At 53.2% G+C, this 25,190-nt stretch overlaps 1 protein-coding gene across 2 annotated transcripts in view; it reads left to right on the top strand.

The window, feature by feature from the left end:
* CARS1 (cysteinyl-tRNA synthetase 1) overlaps positions 1 to 25,190 on the top strand; it is a 111,099-nt gene extending 85,909 nt beyond the window's left edge. For both annotated transcript variants that reach the window (XM_075326951.1, XM_075326950.1), the window contains 4 exons: positions 23,336 to 23,403; positions 23,657 to 23,716; positions 24,606 to 24,689; positions 24,772 to 25,190. In XM_075326951.1, coding sequence (XP_075183066.1) covers positions 23,336 to 23,403; positions 23,657 to 23,716; positions 24,606 to 24,689; positions 24,772 to 24,903 — 344 coding nt within the window. In that variant the 3' untranslated portion in view covers positions 24,904 to 25,190. The remainder of the gene's footprint in view (positions 1 to 23,335; positions 23,404 to 23,656; positions 23,717 to 24,605; positions 24,690 to 24,771) is intronic.

Here is a 25,190-nt window from a genome sequence, read left to right as displayed (position 1 = left end):
TAGAAGCTGTCCCACTCCAGCAGCATGTCTCACACGAGGAGCAAGGCTCCAAAGCTTTATACTACATGCTCTGCATGTAAGCTCCTGCTGCCTGAACCGAGCACCTATCCACATTGTGATGTCTGCTCTAACTTGGCGGTGCCACAGCCTGGAGCCTCACCCCCAGTGGTCCCTCAGGCTGCTGCTGCACCTGTGGCTGAACCCCCGGCCTGGGTAGAGTCCTTCTCTAGGTCCATATCCCAGTCATTTGCTGAGTCCATGGGACTTCTGTCCAGGACTTTGATGAATATGCATCAGCCCCCTTCACAGGGTGCATCTAATGCTCTTGCTAAGGGTCCTTTAGGTTCCCTATCCTCTGACCTCCGTCCACTGGAGCTCACAGAGGATTCATCATCAGGGCACAGACCCCGTCCTCCTAAGAGGCTCCGCAGGGTTTCCTCCCCCTCCTCATCCCGCGGCTCTGATTCAGGAGCTGACTCGCAGGATGAGGAGGATGCCTTTACAGGGGGCTCGGAGGCTAACTCCAAGTGCCCCATTGCTCTTTCTGAGGGTGACTCAGAACTTAGTGACTTGATTGCTTCCATTAATTCTGTACTGGATCTCAATCTGCCAGTATCAGAGGAGCAACCCTCTCTGGCAGAAAAGCACCAGTTTACCTCGCCTAAGAGAGTAAAGAGTGTTCTTTAACCACTCCAGTTTTCAGACCGCTGTGACCAAACCCAGGGCCTGTCCTGACAAACGCTTCCCAAAGCGTGGTTCTGATGACCGTTTTCCCTTTCTTTGTCGCTCCATTGGGAGACCCAGACAATTGGGTGTATAGGCTATGCCTCCAGAGGCCGCACAAAGTATTACACTTAAAAGTGTTAAGCCCCTCCCCTTCTGCCTATACACCCCCCGTGCTCCCGCACGCACAGCTCCACAGATTGGTCAGCAGCAGCTGCTGACTATATCGGATGGAAGAAAAGTGGGCCCATATAGGGCCCCCAGCATGCTCCCTTCTCACCCCACTCTTGTCGGCGGTGTAGTTAAGGTTGAGGTATCCATTGCGGGTACGGAGGCTGGAGCCCACATGCTGCTTTCCTTCCCCATCCCCCTCAGGGCTCTGGTGAAGTGGGATCCTATCGGTCTCCAGGCACTGAGACCGTGCTTCATCCACAACTCCTGTGGAGCCTGCTGGATAGGAGCCGGGTATCGTTCAGGGACATGGCCCTGCTACTTGGAGGTACTCTGTGTCCCCGTGGGGACCGCGCACAGCAACACTCCAGCATTGCTGGGTCTGCTAGTGCACCGGGGACCGCGGCGCTGACCGGGTTAATATGTGCCATTACACACTCAGCGCTGCTGAGTGTGTTTATGTATAGGGACTGCCGCACTAACCGCCGCTGCCAGGGAAACACTGCGGCGCGGCTGGGACTTGTAGTGCGCCGGGGACTTTCGCGCCGGCCGCGCTTTTACGGCGGCCGCGTTTATTACTAGAGTCCCCGGCTTTTTGCGGCCTAGTTTCCTTTCCTCCCGCCCACAGCCCTGACAGGCAGGGGAAGGGCGGGACGCTGCACAGAACGAGCAGCACTGAGGGCTGGAGCATGCTTTGCATACTCCACTCCCCTCACTGTGCACAGTGCAGGCACCAGCTCCCGCACTTTCTGAGCCACGCCCACGGCTCCCACCTCTCCTCAGGACGCCGGCAGCCATTCCTGTCAGCTCCTTGGACGCTACAGAGGGGGACAAAGTCTGGGAGACTCAGGCAGGGACTCTGGTGGCCTCACAACCGCTTTAAGCGGGTGGTAAGCAGCACCTGTGGTGCTAGCCCCATTGTGCAGTAGTGTAACATTATATGTTTTATGGTATACATATTTTACACTGTATGGTGCACAGTTGATTTCTGGCTATATACCCTATTGTGTTACTCAGGGAAGATAATAGCATGGCGCCCACGAAAGGCAGGGGTGCCAAAACACAGGCTTATTATGCTGCCTGCGCCGCATGTATGACCCCGCTACCGGCAGGTTCCACTGACCCTCATTGTGAGCACTGTTCGGCCCCTGTGGCACTTACTCAGCTAGAGCCTCTGCTAAGGGGGGCCCAGGGGGAGCCACCTGCTAACACTGTTCAGGTGACGGGGACGGAGTTTGCAGTCTTTACGGATAAACTCTCTGAGACTATGGCTAAGATACTAGAAGCCTTGCAGTCCAGGCCGGTATCTCAGCACAGGGACTCTGTTGAATCTTTGTCCCCTGGCCCACCTCAGTTGGACCAACAATGTCCTCCTGGGGTGTCTCATGGATCCCAGGCTGAGGGTTCTGACACAGACCCCGGCCCCAGACCGACTAAGCGAGCTCGCTTGACAATTCCCTTGACATCCTCATATTGTTCAGGGTCTCAGCGGGGGGAATCTCTAGTTGATGATGCGGACACAGCTGATCAGGATTCTGATCCTGAGGCCGCTCTCAATCTTGATACTCCGGACGGGGACGCCATAGTGAACGACCTTATTGCGTCCATCAATCGTATGTTGGATATTTCTCCCTCAGCTCCTCCGGTGGAGGAGTCAGCTTCACAGCAGGAGAAATTCCGTTTCAGGTTTCCCAAGCGTACACAGAGTATGTTTCTGGACCACTCTGATTTCAGAGAGGCAGTCCAGAATCACCATGCTTGTCCAGATAAGCGTTTTTCTAAGCGCCTTAAGGATACACGTTATCCCTTTCCCCCTGACGTGGTCAAACGTTGGGCTCAGTGTCCCAAAGTGGATCCTCCAATCTCCAGACTGGCAGCTAGATCCATACTTGCAGTGGAAGACTGGGCTTCACTCAAAGATGCCACTGACAGGCAGATGGAGCTCTGGTTGAAATCCATCTATGAAGCTATCGGCGCTTCTTTTGCCCCAGCATTCGCAGCCGTATGGGCGCTGCAAGCTATCTCAGCAGGTCAAGCGCAAATCGACGCAGCCACACGCACGTCCGCGCCACAGGTGGCGTCCATAACCACACAGACTTCGGCATTTGCGTCTTACGCTATTAATGCTGTTCTGGACTCTGCGAGCCGTACGGCGGTTGCAGCCGCCAATTCGGTGGTACTCCGCAGGGCCTTGTGGCTACGGGAATGGAAGGCAGATTCTGTTTCCAAAAAGCGCTTAACCAGTTTGCCAATTTCTGCCAACCGATTGTTTGGCGAGCGTTTGGATGAAATCATCAAACAATCCAAGGGAAAGGATACATCCTTACCCCAGCCCAAACCGAAAATACCCCAACAAAGGAGGGGGCAGTCGAGTTTTCGGTCCTTTCGGGGCGCGGGCAGGTCCCAATACTCCTCGTCCACAAGGCCTCAGAAAGATCAAAGGAACTCTGATGCATGGCGGTCTAAGTCACGTCCTAAAAAGGCCACCGGAGGTGCCGCTACCAAAGCGGCTTCCTCATGACTTTCGGCCTCTCCACTCCGCATCTTCGGTCGGTGGCAGGCTCTCCCGCTTTTGCGACACCTGGTTGCCACGGGTAAAAGACTGTTGGGTGAGAGACATTCTGTCTCACGGTTACAAGATAGAGTTCACCTCTCGTCCCCCGACTCGATTCTTCAGGTCATCCCCGCCTCCCGAGCGAGCCGAGGCTCTTCTGCAGGCGCTGGGCACTCTGAAGGCAGAAGGAGTGGTGGTCCCTGTTCCTATTCAGCAACAGGGTCACGGTTTTTACTCCAACTTGTTTGTGGTCCCAAAGAAGGACGGGTCTTTCCGTCCTGTCCTGGACCTGAAACTTCTCAACAAACACGTAAAGACCAGGCGGTTCCGGATGGAATCCCTCCGCTCCGTCATCGCCTCAATGTCCCAAGGAGATTTCCTTGCATCGATCGATATCAAGGATGCATATCTCCACGTACCGATTGCTCCAGAGCACCAGCGCTTCTTGCGCTTCGCCATAGAAAACGAACACCTGCAGTTCGTGGCACTGCCGTTCGGCCTGGCAACAGCCCCACGGGTTTTCACCAAGGTTATGGCTACTGTAGTAGCGGTCCTCCACTCTCAGGGTCACTCGGTGATCCCTTACTTGGACGATCTCCTGATCAAGGCACCCTCTCAAGAGGCATGCCAACACAGCCTCGACGCTACCCTGGAGTCTCTCCAGAGTTTCGGGTGGATCAACAATTTTCCAAAGTCAAATCTGACACCGGCCCAATCGCTCAAATACCTTGGCATGGAGTTTCATACCCTCTCAGCGATAGTGAAGCTTCCGCTGATCAAGCAGCGGTCACTACAGACAGGGGTACAATCTCTCCTTCAAGGCCAGTCACACCCCTTGAGGCGCCTCATGCACTTCCTGGGGAAGATGGTGGCAGCAATGGAGGCAGTTCCTTTCGCGCAGTTTCACCTGCGTCCTCTTCAATGGGACATCCTACGCAAATGGGACAGGAAGCCGACGTCCCTCGACAGGAACGTCTCCCTCTCTCAGGCGACCAAAGCTTCCCTTCGGTGGTGGCTTCTTCCCACTTCATTATCGAAGGGGAAATCCTTCCTACCCCCATCCTGGGAGGTGGTCACGACGGACACGAGTCTGTCAGGGTGGGGAGCGGTTTTTCTCCACCACAGGGCTCAGGGTACGTGGACCCAGCAAGAGTCCTCGCTTCAGATCAATGTTCTGGAAATACGGGCAGTGTATCTTGCCCTGAAAGCGTTCCAGCAGTGGCTGGAAGGCAAGCAGATCAGAATTCAGTCGGACAATTCCACAGCGGTGGCATACATCAACCACCAAGGCGGCACACGCAGTCGGCAAGCCTTCCAGGAAGTCCGGCGGATTTTGATGTGGGTGGAAGCCACGGCCTCCACCATCTCTGCAGTTCACATTCCAGGCGTGGAAAACTGGGAAGCAGATTATCTCAGTCGCCAGGGCATGGACGCAGGGGAATGGTCCCTTCACCCGGACGTGTTTCAGGAGATCTGTTGCCGCTGGGGGGTGCCGGACGTCGACCTCATGGCGTCCCGGCACAACAACAAGGTACCGACGTTCATGGCACGGTCTCAAGATCCCAGAGCTCTGGCGGCAGACGCCTTAGTTCAGGATTGGTCGCAGTTTCAGCTTCCTTATGTGTTTCCTCCGCTGGCACTGTTGCCCAGAGTGTTACGCAAGATCAGGGCCGACTGCCGCCGCGTCATCCTCGTCGCTCCAGACTGGCCGAGGCGGTCGTGGTACCCGGATCTGTGGCATCTCACGGTCGGCCAACCGTGGGCACTACCAGACCGACCAGACTTGCTATCTCAAGGGCCGTTTTTCCATCTGAATTCTGCGGCCCTCAACCTGACTGTGTGGCCATTGAGTCCTGGATCCTAGCGTCTTCAGGGTTATCTCAAGACGTCATTGCCACTATGAGACAGGCTAGGAAACCAACGTCCGCCAAGATCTACCACAGGACGTGGAAAATTTTCCTGTCGTGGTGCTCTGCTCAGGGTTTTTCTCCCTGGCCTTTTGCCTTGCCCACTTTTCTGTCCTTCCTTCAATCTGGACTGGAAAAGGGTTTGTCGCTCGGCTCCCTTAAGGGACAAGTCTCAGCGCTCTGTGTTTTTCCAGAAGCGCCTAGCCAGACTTCCACAGGTACGCACGTTCCTGCAGGGGGTTTGTCACATCGTTCCTCCTTACAAGCGGCCGTTAGAACCCTGGGATCTGAACAGGGTGCTGCTGGTTCTTCAGAAACCACCATTCGAGCCAATGAGAGATATTTCTCTCTCACGCCTTTCGCAGAAAGTGGTTTTCTTTTTCGCTCCTAATTGGGAGACCCAGACAATTGGGTGTATAGCTACTGCCTCCGGAGGCCGCACAAAGTACTACACTTAAAAGTGTAAGGCCCCTCCCCTTCTGGCTATACACCCCCCCGTGGGAGCACGGGTCCCTCAGTTTTTGCTTTGTGCGAAGGAGGTCAGACACGCACGCATAGCTCCACTGTTTAGTCAGCAGCAGCTGCTGACTATGTCGGATGGAAGAAAAGAGGGCCCATACAGGGCCCCCAGCATGCTCCCTTCTCACCCCACTTTCTGTCGGTGGTGCTTGTTAAGGTTGAGGTACCCATTGCGGGTACGGAGGCTGGAGCCCACATGCTGATTCCTTCCCCATCCCCATTAGGGCTCTGGGCGAAGTGGGATTTTACCGGTCTCCAGGCACTGAGACCGTGCTCCATCCGCAGCCCCTGGAGAAGCCGCTGGATATGGAGCTGAGTATCGTCAGGGACATGGCCCTGCTCCGTCAAGGTACTCTGTGTCCCCGTGCATACGCGCGCACACCGCAGCATTGCTGGGTGTGTTAGTGCGCCGGGGACAACAGCGCTGCTGCGCTTGTGCCATTTCCTCACTTCAGCTTAGCTGAGTGGGTAGACTCAGGGAGAACGGTCGCGCCGGCCGCTGGGACTGCGACGCGGCTGGGACTTGGGGTGCGCCGGGGACTTCCGCGCTGACCGTGCATATATCACGGCCGCGCTTATTACTACAGTCCCCGGCTTTTGCGGCCTAGTTCGTTCGTTCCCGCCTCCGCACCTGCCAGTCAGGAGGAGGGCGGGACGCTGTACAGAGCATCAGCGCTGAGGGTTGGAGTCTCTTTTACATACTCCAGCCCTCACACCAGGCACAGTAGGACGCAGTTTCCCGCTCTTTGTTTGTGGCACGCCCACGGTCCGCCCCTCTTCACAGAACGCCGGCAGCCATTCCTGCCTGCACGCTGAGCTGCAGAGGGGAGACGGGGAGACCCAGACACGGGATTCTACGGCCTCATACCCGCTGTTCAGCGGGCGGTAAGCAGCCTCAAGGGCTCACCCCCACTTGTGCCGTTTGTATACTGAGTATTTTGTGGTTGCAAATACTTTGTACTGTACGGTCGCTGGTGATTCTCGGCTATATACCCTCCTAGATTACAAGGAGGCAACAGCATGTCGTCCGCAAAACGCAAGGGTGCCAAGGCACAGACATTATATGCTGCCTGTACCGCATGTGGGGCTGCTCTACCGGCAGGTTCCACTGACCCCCATTGTGTGCAGTGTTCGGCCCCTGTGCAACTTGCACAGCCGGGGCCTCTGCTGGACGTGACCCAGGGTGTACCACCTGTGAATGCTGTCCAGGTGACAGGAACGGAGTTTGCAGCTTTTGCTGACAGATTGTCTATGACCATGTCAAAGATTCTTGAAACATTGCAGTCTAGACCAGTAACTCAGACCATGGACACTGTGGCATCATTGCTCCCTGGTCCCCCTCAGCTGGAACACTTCCAAGCTCCGGGGGTGTCACATGCACCCCAGGGTGACGATTCTGACTCGGACGACAGTCCCAGACAACCTAAGCGGGCTCGTTATGAGGGGCCCTCAACTTCGTCTCACTGGTCAGGATCCCAGCGGGACGAATCTATGGGTGATGAGGCGGATGTAACTGATCAAGATTCTGATCCTGGGACCGCTCTCAATCTGGATACACCGGATGGTGACGCCATAGTGAATGATCTTATAGCGTCCATCAATAGGATGTTAGATATTTCTCCGCCAGCTCCTCCTGCGGAGGAGGCAGCTTCACAGCAGGAGAAATTCCATTTCAGGTATCCCAAGCGTAAATTAAGCACTTTTCTGGACCACTCTGACTTTAGAGATGCAATCCAGAAACACCACGCTTATCCTGAGAAGCGGTTTTCTAAACGGCTTAAAGATACACGCTATCCTTTTCCCCCTGACGTGGTCAAGGGTTGGACCCAGTGTCCCAAGGTGGACCCTCCAATCTCCAGGCTTGCAGCTAGATCTTTAGTTGCAGTAGAAGATGGAGCGGCACTTAAAGATGCCACTGACAGGCAGATGGAGCTCTGGCTGAAATCCATCTATGAAGCTATTGGAGCGTCGTTGGCGCCAGCTTTCGCAGCCGTATGGGCACTCCAAGCTATTTCAGCTGGGCTTATACAAGTCGACTCGGTCACACGTACATCTGCCCCGCAGGTGGCACCATTGACCTCTCAAATGTCTGCATTCGCGTCTTACGCGATTAATGCTGTCCTGGACTCTACGAGCCGTACGGCGGTGGCGTCAGCCAACTCCGTGGTTTTGCGCAGAGCCCTGTGGTTGAGAGAATGGAAGGCAGATTCTGCTTCCAAGAAGTGCTTAACCAGTTTGCCTTTTTCTCGTGACCGATTGTTTGGGGAGCGTTTGGATGAAATCATTAAACGCTCCAAGGGTAAGGACTCATCCTTACCTCAACACAGACAAAACAAGCCCCAACAAAGGAGGGGTCAGTCTGGTTTTCGGTCCTTTCGAGGCTCAGGCAGGTCCCAATTCTCCTCGTCCAAAAGGACTCAAAAGGATCAGAGAGGCTCAGATTCTTGGCGGACTCAGTCACGCCCAAAAAAGGACAGCAGGAAGAACCGTTACCAAGACGGCTTCCTCATGACTTTCAGCCTCCTCTCTCCGCATCCTCGGTCGGTGGCAGGCTCTCCCGCTTTGGCGACATTTGGCTGTCACAGGTCAAAGACCGTTGGGTGAGGGACATTCTGTCTCACGGGTACAGGATAGAGTTCAGCTCTCGTCCTCCAACTCGTTTCTTCAGAACTTCCCCACCGCCCGACCGAGCCGATGCTCTGCTGCAGGCGGTGGCCGCTCTAAAGGCGGAAGGAGTGGTGACTTCCGTTCCTCTTCAGGAACAAGGTCACGGTTTTTACTCCAATCTGTTTGTGGTGCCAAAGAAGGACGGGTCCTTTCGGCCCGTCCTGGATCTAAAGTTGCTCAACAAACACGTAAAAACCAGGAGGTTCCGGATGGAATCTCTACGCTCCGTCATAGCCTCCATGTCTCAAGGAGATTTCTTAGCATCAATAGACATCAAAGATGCTTATCTTCACGTGCCGATTGCGCCAGAGCATCAGCGTTTTCTACGCTTCGTTATAGAAAGCGAACACCTGCAGTTCGTAGCGTTACCTTTCGGGCTGGCAACAGCCCCTCGGGTCTTCACCAAGGTCATGGCAGCAGTAGTAGCTGTCCTGCACTCGCAGGGTCACTCCGTGATCCCGTATTTGGACGATCTACTTATAAAGGCACCCTCTCAAGAGGCATGCCAACACAGTCTGAACGTGGCACTGAAGACTCTCCAGAGTTTCGGGTGGATTATCAACTTTTCAAAGTCAAATCTAACCCCGACCCAATCACTAACATATCTTGGCATGGAGTTTCATACTCTCTCAGCGATAGTGAAGCTTCCACTGGACAAGCAGTGCTCTCTGCAGACAGGGGTGCAATCTCTCCTGCAGAACCAGTCCCACTCCTTGAGGCGCCTCATGCATTTCCTAGGGAAGATGGTGGCAGCAATGGAAGCAGTCCCTTTCGCGCAGTTTCATCTGCGCCCTCTACAATGGGACATTCTCCGCCAATGGGACGGGAAGTCGACGTCCCTCGACAGGGATGTCTCCCTCTCTCAGGCAGCCAAGGACTCTCTCCGATGGTGGCTTCTTCCCACCTCATTGTCAAAAGGAAAGTCGTTCCTACCCCCATCCTGGGCGGTGGTCATGACAGATGCGAGCCTATCAGGGTGGGGAGCAGTGTTTCTTCACCACAGGGCTCAGGGTACGTGGACTCAGAGAGAGTCCACCCTTCAGATCAATGTTCTGGAAATCAGAGCAGTCTATCTTGCTCTGCGAGCCTTCTAACAGTGGCTGGAGGGCAAGCAGATCCGGATTCAGTCGGACAATTCCACAGCGGTGGCGTACATCAACCACCAAGGGGGAACACGCAGTCGGCAAGCCTTTCAAGAAGTCCGGCGGATTCTGACGTGGGTGGAAAACACAGCATCCACCATATCCGCAGTTCACATCCCAGGCGTGGAAAACTGGGAAGCAGACTTTCTCAGTCGCCAGGGCATGGACGCAGGGGAATGGTCCCTTCACCCGGACGTGTTTCAGGAGATCTGTCGCCGCTGGGGGATGCCGGACGTCGACCTGATGGCGTCACGGCACAACAACAAGGTCCCGGTTTTCATGGCACGGTCTCACGATCACCGAGCTCTGGCGGCAGACGCCTTAGTTCAGGATTGGTCGCAGTTCCGACTACCTTATGTGTTCCCACCTCTGGCATTGTTGCCCAGAGTGCTCCGCAAAATCAGGTCCGACTGCCGTTGCGCCATTCTCGTCGCTCCAGACTGGCCAAGGAGGTCGTGGTACCCGGATCTGTGGCATCTCACGGTAGGACAACCGTGGGCGCTACCAGGCCGTCCAGACTTGCTGTCTCAAGGGCCGTTTTTCCATCTGAATTCTGCGGCCCTGAACCTGACTGTGTGGCCATTGAGTCCTGGATCCTAGGGACCTCAGGTTTATCTCATGATGTTGTTGCCACCATGAGACAGGCTAGGAAACCATCCTCCGCCAAGATCTACCACAGAACGTGGAAGATATTCTTATCTTGGTGCTCTGCTCAGGGAGTTTCTCCCTGGCCATTTGCATTGCCTATTTTTCTTTCCTTCCTGCAGTCTGGGTTGGAAAAAGGTTTGTCGCTTAGCTCCCTTAAAGGACAAGTCTCTGCGCTATCCGTATTCTTTCAGAAGCGCCTGGCGCGACTTCCTAAGGTACGCACGTTCCTGCAAGGGGTTTGTCATATCGTTCCCCCTTACAAGCGGCCATTGGAACCCTGGGATCTGAACAAGGTTCTAATTGCTCTCCAGAAGCCACCTTTCGAGCCTATGAAGGAGATTTCCTTTTCTCGGCTTTCACAGAAAGTGGCTTTTCTGGTGGCGGTCACGTCTCTTCGGAGAGTGTCCGAGCTGGCGGCGTTATCTTGCAAATCTCCCTTTCTGGTGTTTCACCAAGACAAGGTAGTACTGCGTCCAATTCCAGAGTTTCTTCCCAAGGTGGTATCTTCCTTTCATCTCAATCAGGATATCACTTTACCATCTTTGTGTCCGCATCCAGTTCACCAATTTGAAAAGGGTTTGCATCTGTTGAACCTGGTGAGAGCACTCAGGATCTACATTTCCCGCACGGCGCCTCTGCGCCGTTCGGATGCACTCTTTATCCTGGTCGCTGGTCAGCATAAAGGGTCGCAAGCTTCCAAATCCACCCTTGCGAGGTGGATCAAGGAACCAATTCTTCACGCCTACCGTTCTGCTGGGCTTCCGACTCCTTCTGGACTGAAGGCCCATTCTACCAGAGCCGTGGGTGCGTCCTGGGCATTACGGCATCAGGCTACGGCTCAGCAGGTGTGCCAGGCGGCTACCTGGTCGAGTCTGCACACTTTTACCAAGCATTATCAGGTGCATACCTACGCTTCGGCGGATGCCAGCCTAGGTAGACAAGTCCTGCAGGCGGCGGTGGCCCACCTGTAAGAAAGGGCTGCCTGACAGCCCGATCACGAGGTATTCTTTTACCCACCCAGGGACTGCTTTTGGACGTCCCAATTGTCTGGGTCTCCCAATTAGGAGCGAAAAAGAAGAAGGGAATTTTGTTTACTTACCGTAAATTCCTTTTCTTCTAGCTCCAATTGGGAGACCCAGCACCCGCCCTGTTTTCTTCGGCGCTCTATTGGGAGACCCAGACGATTGGGTGTATAGCTACTGCCTCCGGAGGCCACACAAAGCATTACACTAAAAAGTGTAAGGCCCCTCCCCTTCTGGCTATACACCCCCCGTGGGATCACGGGCTGCTCAGTTTTCAAGCTTTGTGCGAAGGAGGCACACATCCATGCATAAGCTCCACTGTTTAGTCAGCAGTAGCTGCTGACTATATCGGATGGAAGAAAAGAGGGCCCATACTAGGGCCCCCAGCATGCTCCCTTCTCACCCCACTTGCGGTTTGTAAGGTTGAGGTACCTATTGCTGGTACGGAGGCTGGAGCCCACATGCTGTTTTCCTTCCCCATCCCCCTGAGGGGCTCTGAGGAAGTGGGATCTTTCCGGCCACCAAGCCCTGAGGCCGGGCTCCATCCACAGACCCATAGAACCTGCTGGATGTGGAGCGGGAGTGCCGTTCAGGGACAAGGCCCTGCAACTTTCAGGTACTCTGTGTCCCCGTATGGCAGGCCACGCACACTCCAGGCTTGCTGGGTGTGCTAGTGCGCCGGGGACTGTAGCGCTGTGCGCTGGGCTTATAGTCCCTGCAGATTACTGGGGGACTTTACGTGTGGGGACCGCCGCGCCGACCGCCCCTGGAGCGGCGGCGCAGCTGCGACTTGTAGTGCGCCGGGGACGCGCCGACCGCGCTTTTACGGCGGCGGCGCTTCTAACTTTAGTCCCCGGCTTTTTGCGGCCTAGCGCCGCTTCGTTCCCGCCCCCACCCTGTCACTCAGGGTAAGGGAGAGACGCTGTTCTATAGCAGCGTCGAGGGCTGGAGCCTTATTTGCATTCTCCAGCCCCCTTCACTAGACACAGTGGGCGCCGGGTTCCCGCTCTTGTCTCGGGCACGCCCTCGGCCCGCCCCTCTCCTCTGGACGCCGGCAGCCATTCCGGCACGCAGAGCGGGAAAACTGAGACAAGCGCTGAGCTACCAGCACAGGATTCCGGCGCCACACACCCGCTTTTGTGCGGGCGGTAAGCGGCAACTAAAGTGCTGACCCACTAATGCCGAAGTGTCCTGTTGTACTTTTGTACGGTCGCTATTCAGGATGCAGACCTAGAAACAGCAGCAAAAGATCTGGGGTGCTAAAGCACAGACTCTATATGCTGCTTGTCTTGCATGTGCTGCAGTGTCATGTGTCCTTTATGCTTGTATGCCTTACATTGCACTGTAAGGGCTATTCTTGGCTGTCTACCCGCCTAGATGGCTAGACAGCGGCAGCAAACAGCAATGGTGCTAAGGCACAAGCTTTCAATGCTGCTGGGATTGCATGTACTGCAGAGTTTATTTTCATGCTTGTACATTCACTGCATGTCGCTATTCTTGGCTAATGCTCCTTGATGACTAGACAACAGCAGCAGAAAAGCAAGGGTGCTAAGGCACAAGCTTTCAATGCTGCTTGGATTGCATGTACTGCAGAGTTTATTTTCATGCTTGTACATTCACTGCATGTCGCTATTCTTGGTTAATGCTCCTTGATGACTAGACAACAGCAGCAGAAAAGCAAGGGTGCTAAGGCACAAGCTTTCAATGCTGCTTGGATTGCATGTGCTGCAGTGGTTATTTTCATGCTTGTATGCTATACATTCACTGTATGTCGCTTTTCTTGGCTAATGCTCCTGAATAACTAGACAACGGCAGCAGAAAAGCAAAGGTGCCAAGGCACAGGCTTTCTATGCTCCTTGTACTGCATGTGCTGAAGTGTTTATTGTACTTCATGCTTGTATGCTATACATTGCACTGTACGGTCGCTATTCTTGGCTAATGCTCCTAGATGGCTAGACAGCAACAGCAAAAAAAAAGCATGGGTGCCAAGGCACAGGCTTTCTATGCTGCTTGTACTGCATGCGATACTGTTCCAGGACCCCCAGTGTGTGCAATTACTCAACGGGGTCTCTGCTACAGGTGGCCAAAAGAACCACCTGTGATCCCTGTCCAGGGACAGGGACGGAATTGCAGTTTCCGCTGATATATTGTCTGTGACTATGACTAACATCTTACAGACTTTGCAGTCCAGACAGACCTTGGGCCATGTTGATTCAATGCCCCTGGCCACCCTGATTTCGAAACAAATCATGGCTCCAGGAGGGTCCCATGCATCCCAGGGTGCAGGCTCTGACACGGACGACAGTCCCAGACGGCCTAAGCGAGCTCCCTAAGAACGGCCCTCGACTTCATCACAGTACTCTCTGTATGATGATGCAGACGTAGCTGTTCAGGACTCTGATCCTGAGACCGCTCTCAATCCGGATACACCGGATGGTGACGCTATAGTGCATAATCTTATAGCGTCCATCAATGGAAGGTTGGGTATTTCTCCCTCAACTCCTCCAGTGGAGGGGTCAGCTTCACAGCAGAAGAAATCCCTATTTCGGTATCTCAAGCGTATATTGAGTACTTTTCTGGTCACTCTGACTCCAGAGAAGCAGTCCAGGAACACCACGCTTATCTCGATAAGCGTTTCTCCAACCGTATTGAGGATACGCGTTGTCTCTTCCCCCCTGACGTGCTCAAGCGCTCCAAGGGTGGATCCCCCAATCTCCAGGCTTGCGGCTAGATCTATAGTTGCAGTGGAAGATGGGACTTCACTTAAAGATGCCATTGACAGACAGATAGCCCTCTGGTTGCAATCTGTCTATGAAGCTATCGGCGGGTCGGTTGCCCCGGCATTCGCAGCCATAGAGGCACTCCAAGCTATTTCAGCTAGTATTGCGCAGAGGGACGCGGTCACATGTACATCTTGGCCGCAGTAGCGTCCTTCACCTCGCAATGTCGGCATTGCGACTCAAGCTATTTATGCTGTCCTGGACTCTACGAGCCGTACGTCAGTGGCGTCCGCCAACTCCGTGTTGTTACGCTCCTAGTGTTAAGGGATTGGAGCAGATGCTGCTTCCACAAAAGTGCTTAACCAGATTGCCTTTATCTGGTGACAGACTGTTTCGTGAGCGGTTGGATTAAATCATTCAACTGTCCAAGGGTACGGATTCTTCCTTACCCCAGCTATCAAACAAGACCCATCAGGAGAAGGGACAGTCGAGGTTTCGGTCCTTCCCAGGCTCGGGCACGTCCCAATTGCCCTCGTCCAACAGGACTCAAAAGGCTCAGAGGGGCGCAGGTTCCTGGCGGGCTCAATCACGCCCGGAGAAGGCAGCCGGAGGAACCGCTACCAAGGCGGTTTCCTCATGACTTTCAGCCCTCTCTCTCCGCGTCCGCGGTCGGTGGCAGACTCCCCCGCTTTAGCGACATTTAACTGCCACAGGTCAATGGCCGGTGGGTGAGAGACAGTTTGTCGCAAAAACTTCCTCACCGGCCGAGCCGAGGCTCTTCTGCAGGCAGTAGGAGTCGTAATCCCGGTTCCTCCTCAGGAACCAGAGACACTTTTTACTCCGATCTGGTCGGGGTGACAAAATAGGACGACTCCTTCCGTTCCGTTCTGGACCTTAAACTGCTCAACAAGCACGTGAAAACCAGGCGGTTCCGGATGGAATCCCTCCGCTCCGTCATTGCCTCAATGTCTCAAGGAGATTTCCTAGCATCAATAGACATCAGGATGCTTATCTCCACGTGCCGATTGCTCCAGAGCACCGGCGTTTGCTACGATTCGTTATTGAAGACGAGCATCTTCGGTTCGTAGCCCTACCCTTCGGTCTGGCGACAGCCCCACGGGTTTTCACCAAGTTCATGGCAGCAGTGGGACCACTCCCGCGCTCTCAGGGTCACCCTGTGATCCCTTACTTAGACCATCTACTTGTCAAGGCACTCTTTTAAGAGGCATGCCAACACAGCCTGAACATGGCGCTGGAGACTTCCCAGAGTTTCGGGTGGGTCCTCAACTTTTCAAAGTTAAACCCAATCGCTGGCATATCTTAGCTTGGGGTTTCACACTCTCTCAGCGATGGTGAAGCTTCCACTGGACAAACAGCGGTCACTACAGACGGGGGTGCAGTCTCTCCTTCAAGGAGACACCTCATCCAGAGGCAGTCCCTTTCACGCAGTTTCATCTGCGTCCACTTCAATAGAACATTCTTCGCTAATGGGAGGGGAAGTCGATGTCCCTACACAGGAACGTCCCCCTTTCTCAGACGATCAAGGACTCTCTTCAGAGGAGTCCACTCTTCAGATCAATTGTCTGGAGCTCTGGGCAGTGTATATTGCCCTGCAAGACTTCCTGCAGTGGCTGGAAGGCAAACGGATCCGAATTCAGTCGGACAATCCACAGCGGTGGCATACATCAACCACCAAGGCGGACTACGCAGTCGGCGAGCCTCCCAGGAAGTCCGCCGGATTCTGCTAGGGGTGGAAGACAGAGCATACACCATATCCGCAGTTCACATCCCGGGCGTAGAAAACTGGGAAGCAGACTTCCTCAGTCACCAGGGCGTGGACGCAGGAGAATGGTCTCTGCACCCGGACGGGTTTCACGAATCGGCACAACAGCAAGGTCCCGGTTTTCATGACGATCAAAGAGCTCTGGCGACAGGCATCTCACGGTCGGTCAACCGTGGGCACTACCAGACCGGCCAGACTTACTGTCCCAAGGGCCGTTTTTCCATCTGAATTCTACGGCCCTGAACCTACTGTGTGGCCATTGCGTCCTAGATCCTAGTGTCCTCAGGATTATCCCAAGGGGTCGTTGCCACCATGAGACAGGCTATGAAGCCCACGTCTGCTAAGATCTACCACGGAAGTGGAAGATTTTCTTTTACTGGTGCTCTGTACAAGGAGTGTCCCCCTGGCCATTGGCATTGCCTACTTTTCTTTCCTTCCTGCAATCTGGGTTGGAAAAGGGCTTGTCGCTCGGCTCCCTTAAAGGGCAAGTCTCGGCGCTATTGGTGTTTTTTCAGATGCGTCTAGCACGACGTCCGCAGGTACGCACGTTCCTGCAGGGGGTTTGTCATATCGTCCCCCCGTACGAGCGGCCGTTAGATCCATGGGATCTGAACAGGGTACTAGTTGCTCTCCAGAAGCCGCCTTTCGAGCCTCTGAGGGATGTTTCACTCTCTCGACTATCACAGAAAGTGGCCTTTCTGGTAGCGATCACGTCTCTTCGGAGAGTGTCTGAGCTAGCAGCGCTGTCATCCAAGGCTCCCTTCCTGGTGGTCCACCAGGACAAGGTAGTGCTGCGCCCCATTCAGGAGTTTCTCCCTAAGGTAGTATCCTCGTTTCATATTAATCAGGATATCTCCTTACCTTCCTTTTGTCCTCATCCGGTTCACCGGTATGAAAAGGATTTACATTTGTTAGATCTGGTGAGAGCACTCAGAATCTACATTTCCCGCACGGCGCCCCTGCGCCGCTCTGATGCACTCTTTGTCCTTGTCGCTGGCCAGCGCAAGGGGTCGCAGGCTTCTAAAGCCACCCTGGCTCAATGGATCAAAGAACCAATTCTGGAAGCCTACCGTTCTGCGGGGCTTCCGGTTCCTTCAGGGCTGAAGGCCCATTCAACCAGAGCCGTGGGTGCGTCCTGGGCATTACGACACCAGGCTTCGGCTCAACAAGTGTGCCAGGCAGCTACCTGGTCAAGTTTGCACACTTTCACCAAACATTATCAGGTGCATACCTATGCTTCGGCGGACGCCAGCCTAGGTAGAAGAGTCCTGCAGGCGGCAGTGGCCTCCTCGTAGAGGAGGGCTGTCTTGCAGCTCTAACTTGAGGTATTTTGTTACCCACCCAGGGACTGCTTTTGGACGTCCCAATCGTCTGGGTCTCCCAATAGAGCGCCGAAGAAGAAGGGAATTTTGTTACTTACCGTAAATTCCTTTTCTTCTAGCTCTTATTGGGAGACCCAGCACCCGCCCTGTTGTCCTTCGGGATTTTTGGTTTGTTTGCGGGTACACATGTTGTTCATGTTGAACGGTTTTCAGTTCTCCGATGTTACTCGGAGTGAATTTGTTTAAACCAGTTATTGGCTTTCCTCCTTCTTGCTTTAGCACTAAAACTGAGCAGCCCGTGATCCCACGGGGGGTGTATAGCCAGAAGGGGAGGGGCCTTACACTTTTTAGTGTAATGCTTTGTGTGGCCTCCGGAGGCAGTAGCTATACACCCAATCGTCTGGGTCTCCCAATAAGAGCTAGAAGAAAAGGAATTTACGGTAAGTAACAAAATTCCCTTCTTTTCTTAGGGTATTTGTTTTTCGGGTGCACATGTTGTTCATGTTGATAAGTTACGTTCTCCGATATTGTTTATCGGATTGAATTTGTTTTTGAAACAGTTATTGGCTTTCCTCCTTCTTGCTTTTGCACTAAAACTGAGGGACCCGTGCTCCCACGGGGGGGTGTATAGCCAGAAGGGGAGGGGCCTTACACTTTTAAGTGTAGTACTTTGTGCGGCCTCCGGAGGCAGTAGCTATTCACCCAATTGTCTGGGTCTCCCAATTGGAGCTAGAAGAAAAGGAATTTACGGTAAGTAAACAAAATTCCCTTCTTTCTAGTAGCAGTCACTTCACTTCGGAGAGTGTCTGAGCTAGCAGCGCTGTCATGCAAAGCCCCTTTCCTGGTTTTTCACCAGGACAAGGTGGTTCTGCGTCCGGTTCCGGAATTTCTCCCTAAGGTGGTATCCCCCTTTCATCTTAATCAGGATATCTCCTTACCTTCTTTTTGTCCTCATCCAGTTCACCAATGTGAAAAGGATTTGCACTTGTTAGATCTGGTGAGAGCACTCAGACTCTACATTTCTCGTACGGCGCCCCTGCGCCGCTCGGATGCACTCTTTGTCCTTGTCGCTGGCCAGCGTAAAGGGTCACAGGCTTCCAAATCAACCTTGGCTCGGTGGATCAAGGAGCCAATTCTCGAAGCCTACCGTTCGGCTGGGCTTCCGGTTCCCTCAGGGCTGAAGGCCCATTCTACCAGAGCCGTGGGCGCGTCCTGGGCTTTGAGGCACCAGGCTACGGCTCAGCAGGTGTGTCAGGCGGCTACCTGGTCGAGCCTGCACACTTTCACGAAACACTATCAGGTGCATACCTATGCTTCGGCTGATGCCAGCCTAGGTAGGCGAGTCCTTCAGGCGGCGGTTGCCCACCTGTTGGAAGAGGCCGTTTTACGGCTCTCTTACGAGGTATTATTTTACCCACCCAGGGACTGCTTTTGGACGTCCCAATTGTCTGGGTCTCCCAATGGAGCGACAAAGAAGAAGGGAATTTTGTTTACTTACCGTAAATTCCTTTTCTTCTAGCTCCAATTGGGAGACCCAGCACCCGCCCCTGTTTTTTTGTGTACACATGTTGTTCATGTTGAATGGTTTCAGTTCTCTGATATTCCTTCGGATTGAAGTTACTTTAAACCAGTTTATAATTCTTTTTCCTCCTTCTTGCTTTTGCACCAAAACTGAGGAGCCCGTGGGAGCACGGGGGGTGTATAGGCAGAAGGGGAGGGGCTTAACACTTTTAAGTGTAATACTTTGTGCGGCCTCCGGAGGCATAGCCTATACACCCAATTGTCTGGGTCTCCCAATTGGAGCTAGAAGAAAAGGAATTTACGGTAAGTAAACAAAATTCCCTTCTTTCACCTGAGGTGGTCAAGGAGTGGGCTCACTCCCCAAAGGTAGACCCTCCGGTGTCTAGGCTCTCAGCCTGGACCGTTGTGTCGGTGGCTGATGGCACTTCCCTTAGGGATGCCACTGACCGTCAGATTGACCTTCTGGCCAAATCCGTGTATGAAGCGGCGGGGGCCGTGTTTTCCCCAACTTTTGCAGCAGTGTGGGCCCTCAAAGCCATCTCTGCTTCTCTAGAGGAGATGCATTCCATCACCAGGGAATCTCTGCCCGAGATGGTTGCCTTAACTTCTCAAGCTTCAGCTTTTTCTTCTTATGCCATGTCTGCCATGCTAGAGGCTTCTCACCGCACTGCAGTGGCTTCGGCTAATTCCCTCGTTATCCGCAGGATCTTGTGGCTTCGAGAGTGGAAGGCAGATGCTTCTTCAAAGAAGTACCTTGCTGGGCTCCCTTTTGCTGGGTCCCGGCTGTTCGGTGAACAACTGGATGAAATTATTAAAGAGGCTACTGGCGGGAAGAGTACTTCCATGCCACAAACCAAGACCAGGAAACCTGCCCAGGGTAGGATTCAGTCGAGGTTTCGCTCCTTTCGTTCCTCCAACTGGTCGTCCTCTAAGCCCTCTGCCTCGTCCGCTAACTCAGCTAAGGGCCAGAAATCCCACTGGCGCTCAAGAGCGCGTCCACAGAAGACCGCAGGAGGTCCTGCCACTAAGGCAGCCTCCTCGTGACTCTCTGCCCGCTCCAGCAACGTCCTTAATCGGTGGCAGGCTCTCCCACTTTGGCGATGCTTGGTTTCAACAAATTTCCGATCAGTGGGTGAGAGATATCATCTCTCACGGCTACAGGATAGAATTCTCTTCCAGCCCGCCAAACAGATTTTTTCTGTCGACTCCCCCCTGCTCCAAGGCCACCGCCTTCTCACAGGCCGTGGCAGACTTGCAGGCCAACGGAGTAATTGTACCAGTTCCCGCCCGGGAACGGTTCAGAGGTTTTTACTCAAACCTCTTCCTAGTTCCCAAAAAGGACGGTACCTTCCGGCCCATCCTGGATCTCAAGCTTCTCAACAAGCATGTTCAGGTGCGGCACTTTCGCATGGAGTCTCTGCGATCAGTCATTGCCTCAATGACCCAAGGGGATTTCCTGGCGTCCATCGACATCAGAGATGCCTATCTACATGTGCCAATTGCAGTTTCACACCAGCGTTGGCTACGCTTTGCAATAGGAGAGGATCATTTCCAATTCGTGGCTCTCCCCTTCGGGTTAGCCACGGCCCCTCGGGTATTCACCAAGGTCATGGCAGCAGTGATTTGAGGTTCTGCACCTCCAGGGGTTGGCAGTGCTCTCTTACCTGGACGACCTTCTAGTCAAGGCTCCATCCAGCGCAGACTGTCAGCGGAGTGTCTCGCTCACTCTCGCCACTCTAGCCCAATTCGGGTGGCTTGTCAATCTTTCCAAATCCACTCTGACTCCGACCCAGAGTCTCACGTACCTAGGGATGCAGTTCGAGACTTTGCCGGCACTTGTGAAGTTGCCCTTAGACAAACAGCTGTCACTCCAGTTGGCGGTGCGCTCTCTGCTGAGGCCCCGCTGTTATTCCCTCAGGCGCCTGATGCAGGTGCTGGGTCAAATGGTGGCGTCAATGGAGGCTGTTCCCTTTGCCCAGTTCCAGAGCCGTGCTTCTAGCTCTCCTAGCATTTCACCATCTGCTGGCGGGCAGGCACATTCGAGTCCAGTCAGACAACGCGACAGCGGTTGCCTACATCAATCACCAAGGCGGGACACGCAGCCGCCTGGCAATGACGGAGGTACAACGCATTATTCAATGGGCGGAGGACTCCAGGTCCACCATATCCGCAGTCCTCATCCCAGGCGTAGAAAACTGGGAGGCAGATTATCTCAGCCGTCAAACCGTGGACGGTGGCGAGTGGTCCCTGCACCCGGCAGTGTTTCAGTCGATCTGCCGCAAGTGGGGCACTCCGGACGTGGATCTAATGGCATCCCGTCACAATAACAAGGTTCCGGTTTACGTGGCTCGCTCCCACGATCCTCAGGCCTTCGCCGCGGACGCTCTGGTTCAGGACTGGTCCCAGTTTCGTCTGTCCTACGTGTTTCCTCCTCTAGCTGTCTTGCCCAGAGTCCTGCGCAAGATCAGAATGGAGGGTCGTCGAGTCATCCTCATTGCACCGGACTGGCCCAGGCGAGCTTGGTATCCGGACCTGCTCCAACTGTCTGTAGAGATGCCGTGGCATCTCCCGGACCGTCCAGACCTACTCTCGCAAGGTCCGTTTTTCCGCCCGAATTCTGCGGCCCTCAAATTGACGGCGTGGCTCTTGAGTCCTGGATTTTGACGGCTTCTGGTATTCCCCCTGAAGTCATCTCCACTATGACTCGGGCCCGTAAGTCTTCCTCCGCTAAGATCTATCACAGGACTTGGAAAATTTTCCTGTCCTGGTGTCGCTCTTCCGGCCATCCTCCTTGGCCATTCTCCTTGCCGACCCTTCTGTCTTTTCTACAGTCCGGTCTGCAGCTAGGACTGTCCCTCAACTCTCTCAAGGGACAAGTTTCGGCTCTGTCAGTTCTGTTCCAGCGGCGTCTCGCTCGGCTGGCTCAGGTCCGCACCTTCATGCAGGGCGCGTCTCACATCATTCCGCCTTACCGGCGGCCCTTGGACCCCTGGGACCTTAACTTGGTTCTCACGGTCTTGCAGAAACCCCCCTTTGAGCCTCTTAGGGAGGTTTCTTTGTACCGTCTTTCACAGAAAGTGGCCCTTCTGGTTGCCATAACTTTACTCAGGAGAGTCTCTGATTTGGCTGCGCTCTCCTCTGAGTCACCTTTTTTAGTTTTTCATCAAGACAAGGTGGTTCTCCGTCCGACTCCGGACTTTCTTCCTAAGGTGGTCTCTCCCTTCCACCTAAACCAGGACATTACCTTACCTTCCTTCTGTCCGGCCCCTGTTCATCGCTTTGAAAAAGCTCTACATACTCTAGATCTGGTGCGTGCTCTCCGGATCTATGTGTCTCGCACTGCTGCACTTAGGCGGTGCACCTCTCTTTTTGTGCTAACCACAGGGCGGCGCAAGGGCCTCCCTGCTTCTAAGCCGACTTTAGCCCGTTGGATTAGGTCGACCATTTCGGACGCCTACCAGAGTACGCAGGCGTCTCCCCCGCCGGGGATCAAGGCACACTCGACCAGAGCTGTCGGTGCCTCTTGGGCTTTTAGGCACCAGGCTACGGCTCAGCAAGTCTGTCAGGCTGCCACTTGGGCTAGCCTGCATACCTTCTCGAAGCACTACCAAGTGCATGCTCATGCTTCGGCAGATGCGAGCTTTGGCAGACGCATCCTTCAGGCGGCTGTCGCCCATTTGTGAAGTTAGGTTCTGCCTACTTAGTTTTTCTGTTTATTTCCCACCCAGGGACTGCTTTGGAACGTCCCAAGGTCTGGGTCTCCCAAAGGAACGATAAAGAAAAAGAGAATTTTGTTTACTTACCGTAAATTCTTTTTCTTATAGTTCCGTCTTGGGAGACCCAGCACCCTCCCTGTTGCCTGTTGGCAATTTCCTTGTTCCGCGTGTTATCACCGGCTGTTGTCGTGGACAGAGTCTCCGGTCGTTCCGGCTCTTGCTCTGTTCTACTTGTGGGTGGCTATTCTCCTTCAGCTTTTGCACTAAACTGGCTGGGTCTGCTCACCAGGGGGTGTATAAGCTCAGAGGGAGGAGCTACACTTTTAGGTGTAGTACTTTGTGTGTCCTCCGGAGGCAGAAGCTAAACACCCAAGGTCTGGGTCTCCCAAGACGGAACTATAAGAAAAAGAATTTACGGTAAGTAAACAAAATTCTCTTTTTCGGGATAGGTCTTAGTTTAGGGGAAATAGGGTATGTACTATGACACATAGAGGCTGTGGAAGCCCATCAGAGACCCTGACCTGTAGATTTCCCTTTTTGTCCGGGGTTCAGCAGGTACATTTACTGTGCCGCATGTTGTCAGAGCTGAGGGTGAAGGGTATCGGCTCCTTGTAGCAGCTCAGCCAGCCCCCTTCTCTGCCTGTGAAACCTAATTAGCAGACCCACTAATGGAAACCTTCCCTTGTGTCCAGCACAAGCACATAAATGATGGTACAGACTGGTTTCTACTTATGGATCGTGATGTTCTCCAGTACCAGGTGTTACTTTTCCACTGAGCGTACAACTGAAAAACCCAGCCCCCCCATTTCCAGCTGCAACGTAACAAGCGTTGTGGCTTCTCTAAACCCCGATGCGCAGTAGGATCCATTGTCTTCTGTACCGAAGAGACAACCTCCCACCAAACTCCATTCTTTTTGTAGGACTTCCCACTGTGGTGAAACTCGTGGATAGGGAGACGCTGCTGAAAGAGAAGGAGGAAAAGAAAAAGGTAAAATCCACGTGTTTCATAGTCCACATGGTCTTTTTGGATATTTGGGGGGTCCGCCGCTCGGCCCCACCTCTGAGCCGGAACCGCACGCGTGCATTACATGGACGGCCGTTCAGCTGAGTGGCCACTTCTTTTTGGCAGCAGCCAGATGCTAATGTCCACCCTGATTGTTCCCCCCCACCCTCCAGCTAAGCAGAAAAACATATCTTGTACTGCATAGTATAATAAAAGGACATCTCTTGTGTATTTCCAGGCTGAGGAGGAGAAGAAAAGGAAAAAAGAAGAAGCTGCTAGGAAAAAACTGGAGCAGGAGGTAAATTGCCCCGGACTCCCTGGTAATCTGCTAACTATTTCCCTAAACCTTTCCAGGATGATTAATGGCTGACGATATACACCGGATTCCTGCAGCTACATAGTCTGAACAGCGTGATATTTACTAGAAAGGATGGAAGAAACTGAATAATGCAGGTTAAAATATCAACCTGTCCAATGTAATGTATGTACACAGTGACTGCACCAGCAGAATAGTGAGTGCAGCTCTGGAGTATAATACAGGATGTAACTCAGGATCAGTACAGGGGAAATAATGTAATGTATGTACACAGTGACTGCACCAGCAGAATAGTGAGTGCAGCTCTGGAGTATAATACAGGATTTAACTCTGGATCAGTAATGTAATGTATGTACACAGTGACTGCACCAGCAGAATAGTGAGTGCAGCTCTGGAGTATAATACAGGATTTAACTCTGGATCAGTAATGTAATGTATGTACACAGTGACTGCACCAGCAGAATAGTGAATGCAGCTCTGGAGTATAATGCAGGATGTAATTCAGGATAGGCCTGATATTATGTATGAAGAAATCTGTGTATCTCATTAGTAGTGTAGGGGGACAATAGGAGGATGTCCTGTTTCCTTTTCCTATTGTCACAGTCAGTAACCTCATAAATGTGCGGCTGCTTGAAGGAATTATCTGTGCCCAGGGGGGAGCTGCGGCTTTTCCCCTATGTAGTGTGTCTATATATAGATAGATAGATATATAGATATATACTAATATATCTATCTATCTGTGTGTGTGTGTGTGTGTATATATATCGGTATATAATAAAGTTCTGCATTGTTTGCGTTACAGAAGCCTGACAACCTGTAAGTTCCGATTTTAGCTTTAATTCCAGTTTGTTTTCTCTTATTTTTCTCGCAGGCGGCAAAACTCGGAAAAATGAAGATCTGTCCAAGTGAAATGTTCAAGACCGAAATCGACAAGTACTCAAAGTTTGATGAAAACGTGAGCCGATGGCAGATTATCAGATGCCGGATGAATGGAATTCTTTATTTATATGACGTGTTTATTGTCTTCGTTTTTCTAGGGATTCCCAACACATGACACTGAAGGGAAGGAGCTGAGCAAAGGTCAGACCAAAAAACTCAGGAAATTATACGAAGCCCAAGAGAAACTCTACAAAGAATATCTGCAGATGGCTCCGAACAGCAACGTGTAACGGATAATCCGGCGACTGGAGTGCGAGAACAAACTGTTTATTCCTGCGCGTTCCCCAGCGGCGGGCGTATTGTAACGCCACCAGTGCGGCTCATAGCGGTCCATGGGTGATACTAGCCATGGGACATAGGGGGTCCTGGCTCTGTACGGCGACCAGCCCGCCTGATATCACTGTACAATCAGCAGCAGCTTGGACTACACCACTAGTTCAATACTGACAAATTCTATACTAAACTGCCCATGTCTTGTTTTTTTATCGATGATTAAAACATTTTTTCCCATCAAGAA

This window comes from Anomaloglossus baeobatrachus, chromosome 10, assembly GCF_048569485.1.
Source record: "Anomaloglossus baeobatrachus isolate aAnoBae1 chromosome 10, aAnoBae1.hap1, whole genome shotgun sequence".
Taxonomy (NCBI): domain Eukaryota; kingdom Metazoa; phylum Chordata; class Amphibia; order Anura; family Aromobatidae; genus Anomaloglossus; species Anomaloglossus baeobatrachus.
Note: the sequence above shows the minus strand (reverse complement) of the source record. Positions and strands in the feature narration are given on the sequence as shown.